This window comes from Natator depressus, chromosome 1 (assembly GCF_965152275.1).
Source record: "Natator depressus isolate rNatDep1 chromosome 1, rNatDep2.hap1, whole genome shotgun sequence".
In the NCBI taxonomy this organism is placed as follows: domain Eukaryota; kingdom Metazoa; phylum Chordata; order Testudines; family Cheloniidae; genus Natator; species Natator depressus.
The window spans coordinates 9223376-9240907 of record NC_134234.1 but is presented as its reverse complement, the minus strand read 5'-3'; the positions used below and the strand labels follow the sequence as shown (position 1 = coordinate 9240907).

Genomic DNA, 17532 nt, shown 5'->3' with positions numbered 1-17532 from the left:
TCCCCACTCTGCACTGAAATGAGCAGTTCACACCTAACACCAATAAATGACAGAGCCGAGCAGAGGCCCTAGTCAGCTGATCCCCTGTAGATGCTGTGAAAGAAGTGGCTCTTCAGAAGGAGTTTCAGTAAGAAGGAAGGGACCCCAACTCTAGTCAAATCTCTACATGTGCGTGTCCCACTGTGAAACTTTCCCTTTTAAAGATCCCGTAATGCTCTCTTAAAGCAGCAGGGGCTAGTCCTAGGGTTATGTATTTGTACGTGTGCCCTTTCTCACATAATACATCCCTGTCCACACCTGCTAATGCTTTTAACTGAGTCCCTCCCTTGGCTCCCTATCTCTTAATGGAGTGTTCCTTGTCCTTGCTCACAAGGCCATGCGTAATCTTGCTGCATCTGTAATATGTCTCTGCTTTCACTGCTGCTCTCACGTCTTACTTTTTCCAATCCTCTCACTTTATCCTCTTCCCCAGTTCCATCTCCTTCTCCCACTTTCAGCTTCATGCCCTCTCTGCTGCAATCCCACACGTCTGGATCACCCTCCCTTTGCTTACCCACCAAGCACCTGGTCTTTCCTCTTTCAGATCCCTCCAAAACACCCTACTCCTCTGTGCAATTTTTCCCTGCTTCTCCTGCTCGCTAATCCCCGGGCCCTCCCTCTCCTGTGTCTCACCTGGTTTCAATTGTTAGCTCTTTGTGACTGGGGAATGTGTCTCTCCTTTGAGTGAACAGCACTTTGTACATCTAATGCGCTGTATACATGTTTTTTATTAGTAGTAACAGTGCATCATGCATGGTATAGATTGGTGGGTATGTTCTAAGGCATATAATGAGTGTGACTTGTCTGGAGCTATTCTCTCAGTGTCTATAGGCAGTGATGTGATTAACTGGCACAGTCTAGTACCTATATTAGGTACATATGTCTGCTTCATAGCCTCGCTTTCCGTCTTTCCACTTTAGGCATATAATTCAGTGGTCTCTGAAGCAGAGCTAGGCAACTGGGATAAATATCCTGAAGCTTCTAGAGTCAGAAGCTTCATTGGCATGTAGACTTGCATGCATAATGTGCTAGCTATGCAGGTGTGCTGCCTTTGCATAGAGCCAGTTGGAGATGAGGCTCTGATGACGTCCCTTGGGTGTTGCATCGGATGTTGCAGTTTGGTTTTCTTCAAGTACGTGCCCATGGGGATCCCGTGCTAGGGACACATGCAGCCCATGCATGCAAGATTGAAATCTTTTGAATAGCAGTGTCCGTAGGGCCGCTCCTGTATGAGTTATGTCCTTGTTCCCTCACCTGAGGGCATAAAGGGTGGAGCGGCCACTAGCATCCCTCAGTTCTCCCAAATGTATTCTCTCTCTGCATGTTTCAGGAGCATCCCCACAGCTGAAATTTGAGAGGCAGCTAAATGGAATAACTCCCTGACTCTGATTAAACACTGAACCCTTGATGTAGCTGCAAGGTCAGATGCCAGACCTGGTAGGGCAGTGTTGCAATCGCTGTTTAGTTAGTGGCAGTCATGACTCCTCAGTCCCACAGTCCAGTTGGGACACAGCTTACCAGTGACCTGGAGTGGGATCCCCACATACACAGACTCAGAGAAGAGATAACCTTATAGTCATAGGTTTTAAAGCCACAAGGGACCACCCGATCATCTAGTCTGACTTCCTGTGTATCACAGGCCACCAACACCACCCAGCATCTGCCCACTAATCCCAGAAACTGAAATTAAACCAAAGTATTACAGCCCTCAGGAGACTAAGCTCTTGTATGCCACGGACACAGTCACCCTGATTCTGTGAGATGTCATCTGGTTTGGGGTCCACACGGATGACAACATATTAAAGAATCACAGTTACGGGAAGGTAAGTAACTGCTCTTTCCTTACAACCACCCCTCTATTCCCATGCTGAGCTCTACAGAAAGTTAAGATACAACTATTCTAGGGATCCTCTTTGTGTCCAGCAGGACTTGCAGCTTCCAGTAAAGCCCAGCACTGCCCCTCATCAAAATCCCTTGAAGCCCTTGCATTGTGCTTTGTAACTCCCGGTCACTAGGATCACTGCCCGTCTTGGTTCACCAACTCCAGCTGCCTGAGTTTTGGTAGCTTTGCGGTGCAGACCCAGCCAAGGCCAGCTCTCTCACCCCAGGTGCCTTGCTCTTTTTTTTCTTAACAATATGCTGGCCCAGCCTCTAACTGCTGAACGCACTTACTGCAATCGATTGCACTGCCCAGTGAACTTTAGTTAAGCATTGCCCTCTGAGTCATCACCAGGGTCAATTCAGATTTATACTTGCACGGATGAACAGCCTCTGCCTCTGATCAAATTAAAACTCGATCAGCAAATTAAACCCAGGACTTGATGAGGCTATTGAGCACAGGTGAGTTATTGAGGAAAGCCTGCCTTTACAGCTCAGACACACTGCAGGCCTCTTCTGAGCGCACCACCTCGCTGATGGGAGAGTAGTACTCTGCCAGAGCCACCCAGTAGCCTGATAGAGGGAATGAACAGGAGGTACATCATAAAACAAGGTGAGGGGAATCCTGGATTTAAATCACAGCTTTTGCACTGGCTCACTTACCAGTAATAATTGTGAGCTGGTGCAGAAAAAAGAACAGGGCACAAATAATGATGGAATGTACTTTCCTCTCTGCTGTTCTTCACAGCACTGTCATCAGTGGATCTCATAATGGTTTATAAAGCTTAATTAAGCCTCACAACTTCCCTCAGAGGTAGGAAAGAATTACCCCCATTTTACAGGTATGAAAACTGAGGGCCAGAGGAGTGGTGTTTTGCTCATTGTCACCCAATGACTCAGTGACAGCAGGCAATAGAACCCAGGACACCTGGCCCTGTTCCCTTGCTCTGACCACTATCCCATACTGCGTCCTTGTTATATGTATATAAAAAACTGTATACAATTTTATATATATTTTCAAGTTGCCTTATTTCCTCTGATTATGTTCACACGCTTTGTTGATGAGTATGGCGACTTCTGTATTTCCATTGCACTATTAGCAAAGGCTACTTTGCTTGAATGTCTTATTACCTGCAAATTGGAGAGGTGCAATCAGTACTTGTGACTCCAGAAATGTCTGGTTGGCCCTGTGAAGGAAAATTCAGTGACATTAGTTGCCTGGAGGGGACCGCATGTCACAGAAGGAGGAGGTTAGAGTGAAGGATGATTGGATGGATAGAGAGGCTGATCGTACAGCAGATGATTGTCCTTTTGAGTTTAGACCAGCAAGCTCTTTTCACTTCCTTTTTACAGCAGTCGGATGGGAATTGGTTTGGAATGTGTGACATACTGTATCAGAGCTGTCGTCTTGGGACACGGTTCTGTATTATCAAATTTTAGAGTTAAGGTTAGACTCCCAGTAGTGACTCGTGCTGCTATTTTATAAACAGTTCAGCCTCCCAGCAGCCTTATGAGGTAGAGAAGTATGGCTACATACTTACAGATGGGGAAAATGAAGCAGACAGTTGTACAGAACAGAACCCAGGAGTTCTGCCTCCATGTCCTCCTACTCTCACCACTATTCAACACTGCCTCTCTGTAGCTCTTTAACGTTTTTATGAAAATAAACATTATCAAGAAAATTCTACTGGTCTGAGTTAATAATGAAGAAAAAGAGCCTTCCTAAGAGTTGCTGAGAGCATAGAGGTTGATGGTAGATAAATGGTAGATGGGAAGAACGCTCAACAAACACATTCAGGGAGAAGGGAAAAGCTGATGGAGGGAGTTGCCAAGGAAGTTATGAGACACTGTTTTTGTGTTAGCAGTATGACTCATTCGGTGGCTGTGTATTCACTCTGGGCCAGAAGGTTGTGGGTTCAAGTCCCATGCTGGAACTTGGGCTCATTCTTCTTAAAGTGGGTTTTTGATTCTTAAGATGGAGAGGATGGACCCTATGATATGTCATAGCCTGTCAGTAGTGGAGACCCTTAAAAACCAGGCAGTCTTTGACTGCAGATACCCTTCAGGACAAGGCTGAAGAGGAGGACTTGAATGTACCTTCATTGCTAAGGGCTTTAAATTGCAACAATACCAGCTTGGAGCATTCTGGACAAGCTGCACATGTTAGAGAGGCACTGCTGGAAGCCCTGCTGAGAGAGAGAGAGAGTTGCAGTAATTGATCTGGTATGCACGGCTGTGACAGAATAGTAGTGCAAATTGCACAAATGAAACTCCCCACCACTACCACAGATTTTGTACCTTTGTCTCAGACTTGGGGTTTTCCATGGTAAGGGTGTGGTTGAAGATAATGCCGGTATCTTTAACCTGGCTCGCTACCTTTGAACAGGGGACCCAAAAGAGGAAAGAGCCCCTGGTATCCATGACTCCTGTCTGGCACCTGTTTACTGAAGACTAAGAACAAGGTGACAGTGATGCATCCAGACAGACATCTCCTCCAAACAGTCCTTTAAATGTAGGATCCACAGGACAATAAAGACATGCTTGTATATCATCAGTGTACTGAAGGCAATCTGCTCTGCGTTTAGAAATGATTCATGAGTTTATATGTTAAGGGCTAGAAGGGGCCACTGTGGTCATCTAATCCAATCACATGTGTGATACTACAGATGACAATTTCCTGACTTAAAAAGTGTTGCATCCAACCTCAGAGAATTGCATATAGACCTCATCTTGACAGAAAAGAAACTGAGCACATCATTAAAGATGGTAACTTCGGTACAAGTGAACATGACTTCTTGGTCACATTTACAACAGAATAAAATCCAAATCAATTTTATATATACTTGCTGCTTTAAAAGGGCCAATTTCACAAAGCTCAAAACAATTATGAGCGAAATCGCTGGGAAGAAGGGTCTAATCAGAAAAACGTTAATGATATTGGGAATTATTTAAGAACACTTTATTAAATGCCCCAAAAGCCACAATCGCACAGCTGAGGAAGAAGCTGTGCTGTTTAAACAAATGGAAGAAAGGGGAAGTTGATAGTAATGAATATAAATCAGAAGCTAGCAGTTGTAGGACATTGATGCGGGAAGTAAAGGGATGCAAGAAGAAATCTATGGCTAGCAGAGTTTGTCTTGGTACTGCACATTTTGATTAAAAAATTGGAATGGCACACAATAAATGGATTAAAAGATGGCTAACTGGTAGGACTCAAAATATTATTGTAAATGGGGAATCATCCTAGAATGGATGTGTTTCCAGTGGGATCCCACAGAGATTGGTTCTTAGCTGTTTAACATTTTTATCAATGAACTGGAAGAAAACATAAAATGATCACTGTTAAAGTTTGCAGATGACACAAAAATTAGGGGAAGTGGTAAATAATGCAGAGGACAGGTTACTGATTCAGGAGACCATTTTGATCTTGAATGCTCCATTTCAACAACATGGGAGCATGGATTTCAGAAGAGTGAAACACCCACAGCTTCATTTGAAATCAGTGGGAGATGCAGATGCTAGGCACCTCTTGAAAAAACAGACTCAAAACTAAAGCCACTTCTGAAAATGTGAACATAATGAATTCCCTACAGTCTCACAAGAAATTGGTGATATAGTTGAGAACACGGGTCTCCTGACTCGCAACTTTGTGCTCAGTCCTCTAGATTGGACTTTATATGCAATCGAGACTTGAACTGTGGAAGGCAAGAAATACACCTCTGCTAATGTATCTTATTGAAAGTACAAAACACCCGCCTTCCGTTCTGCTAATTGTATTTACTGTAAAGGGGTAAATGGGGGGGAACTTAAGGTAAATTTTAAATGTGACTTGACAAGATGCAGCCTGCAGATGCATGTCCATCAATCTGTGGTGCGCATAGTCAAGAACCTCTGCCAGCCTGTAAGCTATCTCGCCTGTGATGAATACTGTATAACATTTTACTGGCTAGTTGCCATGGAAGGCCGGAACCCAGGAAAAAGAATAACAGGCTTCAAGCTGTTTTCAGAAATGGTAAGAAATCTAATTCTTGCGTGATGGTTGTTTGGTTTAGAAACACAGAGGCCTCTGCACCAAATCTAGCCTGTCTCTTTTTGGTGCTGAATAGTCATGCTGGGGAATGGTGACAGTTTGGACAGCTCTAGAGACTACAGTCCACTGCCTCCAGACAAGCATGAGCAGAAGCAGTGGGAGATCCCCCAACCTTAGTCACTGCCCTACCAATATGCCTCACCACTACCTTTAATGACAATGAGAATCTGATTATTTCTCTTCCTCAACCTCTATCCTGGGACTGCCGCCAAAGGTGACAGGTATTGTCAATTCCAACGGTGTTTTTTGTGATAGGGACACTGGCCTATTGTGATCACCAAATTCAGTTCGCTGAGGGTCTGCAAACAAAACCATACCTCATAGTTTCACCCTGTGCTTTCATCATCATTGTTTTCTCTTCCCTCTCTCTCGCCTCCTGGAGTCTTCTCTCCAAATTCTTTATCTTTATTTGTCTTAAAACAGCGGCTAGTTGTCTCCTGAACATCAGATGTTTGGCTGCTGGGTGTGGCTTGGCTGCATTTTCAACTGTGAAGAGTGAATTATGGGATGGCAGTCCAGTCCAGTGAACTGGAAATGTAGTGCATGGCACACAGTCACTTCTGTGCAGATGTTTTGGACTTGGCCTCTGTTGAACATAGGTATATTTCACAGCACATGTGGATCTACAGAGCAGTCCACTTCTCCGAATGCCTCCTCAGTCCAGTCGCCGTATGACTGTTAATATTGCTAAGCAGTGCAGTTTTTTTAACTCTCCTTTCCTGGCAGCATATTTTTTGCTGAGTACTCTCCTGCCTTATGTGCCTTGAGATTTTTTTCCTTTGCAAACTCTAGAGGGGTCTAGTTCCTGATGTTCCATCTGATCTCTCTGAGAAACCTCCCTGATGATCCTGTTCTCATTATGTTTTATAACAGTGTGGTAAAGATCCTGCTTGCAGCTGGTGCTGACCCAAACCTCGGAGACGAATTCAACAGCGTGTATGAGACTGCCAAAGAAAAGGGACTCCATTCATTGGAAGGTAATAAAAGACTTAAACTTTTTGTTCATGTTATCTTACAGGGAGAGTATGTCTCTCTCTATGCCCAGAGTTCAGTTAGGCCTTTGGATAATTCTAATCCACTTGTGCTTTTTATTTTCCCTCAGGGGGTTGGACTAGATGACCTCCTGAGATCCCTTCAAACCCTGATATTCTATGATTCTAAGTTTAGACAGATGCTATCTGTTATATTCTTTAGGCATAGGTCTGTTATATGCCGTGCCCTCCAAAATACAGACTTGAAACAGCAGGCTCCACAGGCTAGAAGAGTACCCTGAGCCTTCGGAACACCCTGCTATGATAACTCCTCTGAGGTGCACCACTGCATTTCCTGCATTGCTTTCAACTCCACCACTGGAGGAGCTCTCTCCCACTGGAACAATTTACTTAGGGGTGGGGTAGATTCTCCAATGCTTGAAGACTTTGGACTGGATGTTTTTCTAAAAGTTAAAAGAAAAGGAGTACTTGTGGCACCTTAGAGACTAACCAGTTTATTTGAGCATGAGCTTTCGTGAGCTACAGCTCACTTCATCGGATGCATAGCATATCGTGGAAAATGCAGAAGACATTATATACACACAGAGACCATGAAACAAAACTTCCTCCCACCCCACTGTCCTGCTGCTAACAGCTTATCTAAAGTGATCATCAAGGAAGGCCATTTCCAGCACAAATCCAGGTTTTCTCACCCTTCCCCCCCCCCCCCCCACAGACACACACACAAACTCACTCTCCTGCTGGCAATAGCTCATCTTACAATGTGCACAGCAATAATCCAAGTTTAACCAGAACGTCTTGGGGGGAGGGGTTTGTAGGAGAAAAACACAAGGGGAGATAGGCTACCTTGCATAATGACTTAGCCACTCCCAGTCTCTATTCAAGCCCAAATTAATAGTATCCAATTTGCAAATGAATTCCAATTCAGCAGTTTCTCGCTGGAGTCTGGATTTGAAGTTTTTTTGCTTTAAGATAGCGACCCTCATGTCTGTGATTGCGTGACCAGAGAGATTGAAGTGTTCTCCGTCTGGTTTATGAATGTTATAATTCTTAACATCTGATTTGTGTCCATTTATTCTTTTACGTAGAGACTGTCCAGTTTGACCAATGTACATGGCAGAGGGGCATTGCTGGCACATGATGGCATATATCACATTGGTGGATGTGCAGGTGAACGAGCCTCTGATAGTGTGGCTGATGTTGTTAGGCCCTGTGATGGTGTTCCCTGAATAGATATGTGGGCACAGTTGGCAACGGGCTTTGTTGCAAGGATAGGTTCCTGGGTTAGTGGTTCTGTTGTGTGGTATGTGGTTGTTGGTGAGTATTCGCTTCAGGTTGGGGGGCTATCTGTAGGCAAGGACTGGCCTTTCTCCCAAGATTTGTGAGAGTGTTGGGTCATCCTTCAGGATAGGTTGTAGATCCTTAATAATGCGTTGGAGGGGTTTTAGTTGGGGGCTGAAGGTGACGGCTAGTGGCGTTCTGTTATTTTCTTTGTTAGGCCTGTCCTGTAGTAGGTGACTTCTGGGAACTCTTCTGGCTCTATCAATCTGTTTCTTCACTTCCACAGGTGGGTATTGTAGTTGTAAGAATGCTTGATAGAGATCTTGTAGGTGTTTGTCTCTGTCTGAGGGGTTGGAGCAAATGCGGTTGTATCGCAGAGCTTGGCTGTAGACGATGGATCGTGTGGTGTGGTCAGGGTGAAAGCTGGAGGCATGTAGGTAGGAATAGCGGTCAGTAGGTTTCCGGTATAGGGTGGTGTTGATGTGACCATCGTTTATTAGCACTGTAGTGTCCAGGAAGTGGATCTCATGTGTGGACTGGACCAGGCTGAGGTTGATGGTGGGATGGAAATTGTTGAAATCATGGTGGAATTCCTCAAGGGCTTCTTTTCCATGGGTCCAGATGATGAAGATGTCATCAATATAGCGCAAGTAAAGTAGGGGCGTTAGGGGACGAGAGCTGAGGAAGCGTTGTTCTAAATCAGCCATAAAAATGTTGGCATACTGTGGGGCCATGCGGGTACCCATAGCAGTGCCGCTGATCTGAAGGTATACATTGTCCCCAAATGTAAAATAGTTATGGGTAAGGACAAAGTCACAAAGTTCAGCCACCAGGTTAGCCGTGACATTATCGGGGATAGTGTTCTTGATGGCTTGTAGTCCATCTTTGTGTGGAATGTTGGTGTAGAGGGCTTCTACATCCATAGTGGCCAGGATGGTGTTATCAGGAAGATCACCAATGGATTGTAGTTTCCTCAGGAAGTCAGTGGTGTCTCGAAGGTAGCTGGGAGTGCTGGTAGCGTAAGGCCTGAGGAGTGAGTCTACATAGCCGGACAATCCTGCTGTCAGGGTGCCAATGCCTGAGATGATGGGGCGTCCAGGATTTCCAGGTTTATGGATCTTGGGTAGTAGATAGAATATCCCAGGTCGGGGTTCCAGGGGTGTGTCTGTGCGGATTTGATCTTGCGCTTTTTCAGGAATTTTCTTGAGCAAATGCTGTAGATGCTTTTGGTAACTCTCAGTGGGATCAGAGGGTAATGGCTTGTAGAAAGTGGTGTTGGAGAGCTGCCGAGCAGCCTCTTGTTCATATTCCGACCTATTCATGATGACAACAGCACCTCCTTTGTCAGCCTTTTTGATTATGATGTCAGAGTTGTTTCTGAGGCTGTGGATGGCATTGTGTTCTGCACGGCTGAGGTTATGGGGCAAGTGATGCTGCTTTTCCACAATTTCAGCCCGTGCACGTCGGCGGAAGCACTCTATGTAGAAGTCCAGTCTGCTGTTTCGACCTTCAGGAGGAGTCCACCTAGAATCCTTCTTTTTGTAATGTTGGTAGGCAGGCCTCTGTGGATCATTATGTTGTTCAGAGGTATCTTGGAAATATTCCTTGAGTTGGAGACGTAGAAAATAGGATTCTAGGTCACCACAGAACTGTATCATGTTCGAGGGGGTCTCTCCTTCTGCCCCTCCACCCCCTGGATTAGTGCTGGAAATGACCCACCTTGATTATCATGCGCATTATAAAGAGAGGTTTCAAAGAGGGATGGGCTATTACCAGCAGGAGAGTGAGTTTGTATGTGTGTCTGTGGGGGGGGGGGGGGAGGGGAAGGGGAAGGGAAGGGTGAGAAAACCTGGATTTGTGCTGGAAATGGCCTTCCTTGATGATCACTTTAGATAAGCTGTTAGCAGCAGGACAGTGGGGTGGGAGGAAGTTTTGTTTCATGGTCTCTGTGTGTATATAATGTCTTCTGCAGTTTCCACGATATGCTATGCATCCGATGAAGTGAGCTGTAGCTCACGAAAGCTCATGCTCAAATAAACTGGTTAGTCTCTAAGGTGCCACAAGTACTCCTTTTCTTTTTTCTTTTTACGAATACAGACTAACACGACTGTTACTCTGAAACCTTTCTAAAAGTTATGCTCTAGCTCCAACAGGAGTTATTGGACTTGATGCAGAATTCACTGGGGGAGGTTCCCTGACCTGTGTCATCCGGGAGGTCAGATCAAAATGGTCTCTTCTGGCCTTAAATCCTATGACTCTATGAAAACTGAGGCAAAGGACATGGTTCCAAGTTAAATAGAAGATGTTTTATCTCATCCAGCTCCCCCAGGCCACTTCCATTAAAATCACTAGCAAAAACTCTGGCTCACTTCCCTTTTGTAGAGCAGGGTAATTGTTTACCCTACATTTCTGCAGCTGCTGAAGGTCCTGGGGCCTGGATACCTCCTCCAATTCTTTGTGGTCAGGTTTTCTTACAGTAGCTCCACTTATTCACATTAAATGGATTAAGAACTGGCTAATTGGCAGCTCTCAAAAAGTATTGGTCAGTAGGGAATTCTCACCGGCAGGAGGTGTTTCCAGGGGGGTTCTGCAGGGCTTGGTACTAGGCCCAATGCTATTCAATATTTTTATCAGTGATCTGGAAGTAAATATAAACTCACTGCTGAAGAAGTTTGCAGATGACACAAAGGTTGGCAGAGTGGTAAATAACAATGATGACAGGGTAGTCCTACAGAGTGCTCTGGATGGGTTGGTAAGCTGGGCCCATGCAAACAAAATGCATATGAATACAGCCAAATGCAAAGTGATACATCTAGGAACAAGGAATGCAGGCCATACTTGCAGAATGGGAGACTATATCCCAGAAAGCAGTGACTCTGAAAAGGATCTAGGGTTAATAGTGGACAAGCAACTGACCATGAGCTTACAGTGTGATGCTGTGGCCAGGAGACGGTGATTTTACCTCTCTCTATAGCATTGTTGAGACTGATACTGAAATACTGCATCCAGTTCTGGCATCCACATTTGTAAAAGGATGTTTAAAAATGGGGGCGGGGGGTGCAGAAAAGAGCCACAAAAATGATTGGAGGGCTCGTGAGCTCAATCTGTTTAGTTTATCAAAAAGAAGATTGAGCGGTGACTTGATTAAAGTGAGTAAGTACCCTTTGTGACGGGTTGGATCACAGAAATCCTCTGGGGGCTGCCACCTGATGTGCCAAGGCTACTTCTGTTCCAGCTTTCCTGCCCTGGCAGCTTAGGACTTCAGTGCCCTGCCTGGTTTGAGCCAGACCCACTAGCCCGTTGCAAACCCAGATCCAGGTCTGAACCACGTCCCCTAACATCTGTAGGCTTAATTGAAAGCAAGTTGGGAAGTGCTCCTGTCCTTGACACTCAGATGCCCAACTCCCAATGGGATCCAAACCCTAAATAAATCCGTTTTACCCTGTATAAATCTTATATAGGGTAAACTCATAAATTGTTCTCCCTCTATAACACTGATAGAGAGATATGCACAGCTGATTGCCCCCCCAAGTATTAATACATACTCTGGGTTAATTAATAAGTAAAAAGTGATTTTATTAAATACAGAAAGTAGGATTTAAGTGGTTCCAAGTAGTAACAGACAGAACAAAGTTTATGTGAGTTACCAAGCAAAATAAAATAAAACACGCAAGTCTAAGTCTAGTACAGTAATAAAAACTGAATACAGATAAAATCTCACCAGTTCCAGTAAACTTTCTTTTACAGACTAATCTCCTTCTAGTCTGTGTCCAGCAATCACTCACACCCCCTGTAGTTACTGTCCTTTGTTCCGGTTTCTTTCAGGTATCTTTGGGGATGCAGAGGCTCTCTCTTTAACCAGCTGAAGACAAAATGGAGGGGTCTCCCACGGGCTTAAATAGACTTTCTCTTGTGGGTGGAAACCCCCTCCTCTCTCCTATGCAAAGTCCAGCTACAAAATGGAGTTTTGGAATCACCTGGGCAAGTTATTGAGCTCAATAACTCAGGGTAAAATGTAATGGCTTGTGATAGACAGGAGGTCAGACTAGAACATATAATGGTCGCTTTTGTCCTTAAATGCTGTGAATCTATCAACATTTTCCAATATAAGACCCTGTTTCCACTTGCTTATAATTTTATGATACTTTAACCATTTGGGCTGAAATTTTTAATTTTGGGTGTCTGCCTTAGGCTGATTTTTTGAAAATTTCAGCAAACTGGTTCAACCATTTCTGAGAATGAGGCTATGGAAAATGTTGTTTTGCTTGTATTTAAAAAAAAAATCTTCAGACCTTTTCTTTGAACAGCTCTAGTGTCTCCATATTTTGGAACATGGACTTGAAATTTAGCAGGGGCTGCTGGCCTTTGAGTCAGAGATGTGCTTGTGCTGTATCTGTGCGAATCTAACCAAATGCAGTCAACTTATAAACTGTGGAAAAATCTCAGTTCACACATGCTCAGTAGAAACTTCTCTGATTTTAGTAGTTAAATCACTGAAGATTCTGTCCTCACTGAGCAGGCCAGGATGGGTAAGGAATGGTGTCCCTAGCCTCTCTTTTCAGAGGGTGGAGGTGGATGGCAGGAGAGAGATCACTTGATCCTTACCTGTTAGGTTCACTCCCTCTGGGGCACCTGGCATTGGCCACTGTCGGTAGATAGGATACTGGGCTGGATGGACCTTTGGTTTGACCCAGTATGGCCGTTCTTATGCTCCATCCTCTCCCTGCTCCTAGTGTTGACCAGACTGCATGTGCACTGTGCACATCCTCACAGAGCAACTGAGCATGCTCCAGTCCAGGGATATAGGAGTAAAACCAGGTTTTCCCTGTAATTGCTGCTTCCAGCTACTACAAGTCATGGTGGGGGCTGGCACGGAGAGCAAGGAACCTGTGAACCTCCTCCATGCTGTGAATGAAGGCCTTGCTGCCAACCAGACAGCATGGAGGAGGAAGCAGTTTCATAGAATCATATGGCTGGAAAGGACCTCGAGAGGTCATCTAGTCCAGTCCCCTGCACTCATGGCAGGACTAAGTATTGTCTACATCATCCCTGACAGGTGTTTGTCTAACCTGCTCTTAAAAACCTCCAATGATGGAGATTCTACAACCTCCATAGGCAATTTATTCCAGTGCTTAACTGCCCTGAAAAGAAGTTTTTCCTAATGTCCAACCTAAACCACCCTTGCTGCAATTTAAGGTTGCCTCAGAGGTTAACAAGAACATTTTTTCTCCTTCCTCCTTGTAACAACCTTTTATGTATTTGAAAACTGTTATCATGATCTGCCTCCCCATCCCACCCCCAGTCTTCTCTTCTCCAGACTAGACAAACTTGGGTTTGTCAATCTTCCCTCATAGGTCATGTTTTCTAGACTTTTTATCATTTTTGTTGCTCTTCTCTGGACTTTCTCCAATTTGTCCACATCTTTCCTGAAATGTGGTGCCCAGAACTGGACACTGTACTCTAGTTGAGACCTTATCAGCATGGAGTAAAGTGGAAGAATTACTTCTCATGTCTTGCTTACAACACTCCTGCTAATACATCCCAGAATGATGTTTGCGTTTTTTTGCAACAGTGTTACGCTGTTGACTTATATTTAGCTTGTGGTCCACTATGACCCCCAGATCCCTTTCCGCAGGACTCCTTCCTAGGCAGTCATTTCCCATTCTGTATGTGTTCAACTGATTTTTCCCTCCTAAGTGGAGTACTTTGCATTAGTCCTTATTGAATTTCATCCTGTTTCCTTCAGACCATTTCTCCAGTTTGTCCAGGTCGTTTTGAATTTTAATCCTATCCTCCAAAGCACTTGCAACCCCTCCCAGCTTGATATCACCTGCAAACTTATCAGCGTACTCTCTATGCAATTATCTAAATCATTGATGAAGATATTGGACAGAACAAAACCCATAACTGATCCCTTCAGGACCCCACTAGGTATGCCCTTTCAGCTTGACTGTGAACCACTGATAACTACTCTCTGAGAACGGGTTTTCCAACCACTTATGCACCCACCTTATAGTAGCTCCACTTAGGTTGTATTTCCCTAGTTTGTTTATGAGTAGGTCAAGCGAGACAGTATCAAAAGCCTTACTAAAGTCAAGTTATACCATGTCTACCGCTTCCCGCCTATCTACAAGGCTTGTTACCCTGTCAAAGAAAGCTATTCGGTTGGTTTGACATGATTTGTTCCTGAGAAATCCATTCTGACAAATCCACACTTATCTTCTAGGTGTTTGCAAATGATTGGTTAATTATTTGCTCCATTATCTTTCCTGGAGCTGAAATAAGCTGAGTGGTCTGTAATTCCCTGGGTTGTCCTTATTTCCCTTCTTATAGATGAGCACTGCATTTGCCCTTTGCCAGTCCTCTGGAATGTCTTCCGTCTTCCATGACTTCACATTAGTACTGGTGTAGGTGTAGTTGTTTCATCTCATCCGGGCTGCCCCACTGAGAAGACCTTTGTGGAGACCCCAGCTGCTGTCGTCAGTCTGAATGGGAGCACATCTCCAAGGTAATCACATGAATCAACCAAAACATCATGGTTCCCATGAGGAGAGAAGACATCACTCTCTCAATGTCCAGTGGGCTTTGGAAAATGCCTAGACTATTTGTTGCTTTAGTGGAGCGAACAAAAGGATAAGCGTTATCTTCACAGAGACTCTAAGTGGCTCTGTGACTGCATTATTCTTTGTTATCAACTGGCACTTCTTCCTCCCCCACAGGAGGTCAGGGTCCACTCCACTGGAGCACAAACAACTTCTATAGCATCTCTTTGAGAGGTGCTTATGCTGGACATTTGTAGGGCGGCTACCTGAAGTTCTGTCCCTACTTCAGGAAACTTTGCGCATTAGTCCAGACCTCTTCTGTGAAGACAGCCGTGGGGACTTCAGTATTACAGGCATCTATGCCACCTGCATTCTTGCACCCCCTCCTGTTTGACTCCTGCTTACCAATCACCTACATCTGGAATACCCATTGGGGCCAGCACTTGAAGAAGAAATGGAGGTTACTTAAGTGTAACTGGAGGTTCTTCAAGATGTGTGGTCCTTATCTGTATTCCGCTACCCGCCCTCTGCTGCAGATCATGACTGGATTTACAGTAAAAAGAGGAACTGTGTGACGTCGGTTTGCACTACTCCTTATACCCTCAGTTTGGAGCACGAGGAGAACAACTGCGCAAATGCAGACAAACAGACACTACTTGCTAGAAATCTCCCATCTCAGGCACGTGGTGCGCATGCACACCCACGTGTGGAATACAGATAGGGCCCATGCATCATAAAGAATCTCCATTTACGGGTAATATTGAGTGCATAGGAGACAAAAGCTGGACCTGGGGGAGGGAAAAGAGTAGATTAGGCAAAGGAGCATAGTGAAACGGAGACTGAAGGAAGAGAGACAGTGACTGGGAGGGTGGAGACTGAGACTGGCTAGGCAAGGAGGCTGGGACTGGGAGCTGCCGTGGGGGACGCTGGGACTGGTTGGGCAAGGGGACTGGGAGCTGGGGCGAGACTGGGACTTAAAACCTATGAAGGAAATGGTGGGAGATTTGGGCACCAGTTGGTTGGGCAGGGAATATGGGATTGGCAGAAGAGCTGTTGGAGGAAGAGAAGGAGACGGACTGTATGGACCAGGAGACTGGGGCTTAGCACGGTGGGTTGGGGGGTGTTCAGACAAGGAGCTAGGGTGTTGGGGGGAGAACTGGGACTTGCTGGGGAAAGAGACTTAGACAAGTTGCTGGGGCAGACTGGGAGCCAGTGGGAGGGAATGGAACAGACACATCAGACAAAATCCTGGGAGAGAAGAACTGGGATAGGCTGGGCAAGGATACTGAGAACATAGACTCATAGACTTTTAAGGCCAGAAGGGACCATTGTAGTACCTCCAACTTTGTGTCGTCTGCAAATTTTATTAGCACCTTCCCACTTTTTGTGCCAAGGTCATGAATGAAAATGTTAAATAAGATTGGTCCCAAGACCAATCCCTGAGGAGCTCCACTAGTGACTTCCCTCCAGACTGACAGTTCACCTTTCAGTATGACCCATTATAGTCTCCCCTTTAGCCATTTCCTTATCCACCTTTCAGTTCTCATACTGATCCCCATCTTCTCCAATTGAACTAATAATTTCCCATGTGGAGCTGTATCAAATGTCTTACTAACACCCAGGTAGATTAGATTTACTGCTTTTCCTTTGTCTACAAAATCAGTTATCTTCTCAAAGAGATCAGGTTGGTCTGGCATGATCTACTTTTTGCAAAACTATGTTGTATTTTATCCTAATTACTGTTTACCTATATTTCCTTAACTAATTTCTCTTTCAAAATTTGTTCCAAGAGACCTTGCATACAATCGAGGTCAAACTAACGGGCCTGTAGTTTCCTGGACCCTTTTTTTCCCCTTTGTTAAAAATAGGTACTGTATTAGCAATTCTCCAGTCATAAGGTATGACCCCTGAGTTTATGGATTCCTTTAAAATCCTTGGTATTGGGCTAGCAATGCCATGTGCCAGTTCCTTTAATATTCTTGGATGGAGATTATCTGGGCCCCGCCCCCCCAAGTGGGTCCCATTAAGCTGTTTGAGTTTGACTTAGATCTCAGATGTGGTAATTGCTACTTCTGTAAGCTCATTTCCATTAGCCACCCTGCCACTACACCTAAGCTCGTCGTTACCCTTATTAAAAACTCAGGCAAAGTAGTCATTTAGGGGTTGGGCCATGCCTAGATCTTTAATCTCCAGCCCATCCTCAGTGTTTAGCAGTCCCACTTCTTCTTTCCTTGTTTCATTTTTATTTATATAAAACCTTTTTTCATTTTATTTATATAAAACCTTTTACTATTGGTTTTAACGTCCTTTGCAAGATCCAACCTGCTTAGCTTTTGGTTTTTCTCACTTTTCCCCTACACTCTCTGACCTCCAAGGGATAGCTTTCCTTGCTGTTTCTTCCCATCTTCCATTCCTTGTAGGCTTTGGGCTTTCTCTTTTTCACCTGTTTGAGAAGCTTGCTCATCCAGTTTGATCTGCAACCCTTCCCTATGAATCTTTCCCCTTGCTTAGGATGCATGCTTGAGATAGGTTCTGCAACTTTGACTTAAAGTAATTCCAAGCTTCCTCCACATTCTGATCCTTGACTTGAGTTCTTCAGTCCAGTCCACTTCCCTAACTAATTCCCTTAATTTTTTTAGGTTTGCCTTTTTGCAGTCAGGGACCCTAGTTGCAAACCTACTTTTGTTTATCCTTCCATTTAGTTTAAACT

The 17532-nt window shown here is 44.6% G+C and overlaps 1 protein-coding gene across 3 annotated transcripts in view; it reads left to right on the top strand.

Moving 5' to 3' along the window:
- Window positions 1-17532, top strand: part of CLPB (ClpB family mitochondrial disaggregase) — a 147826-nt gene that overhangs the window by 24100 nt on the left and 106194 nt on the right. For all 3 annotated transcript variants that reach the window (XM_074954454.1, XM_074954441.1, XM_074954449.1), the window contains exon 4: window positions 6881-6984. In XM_074954454.1, the coding sequence (XP_074810555.1) occupies window positions 6881-6984 (104 nt within the window). The remainder of the gene's footprint in view (window positions 1-6880; window positions 6985-17532) is intronic.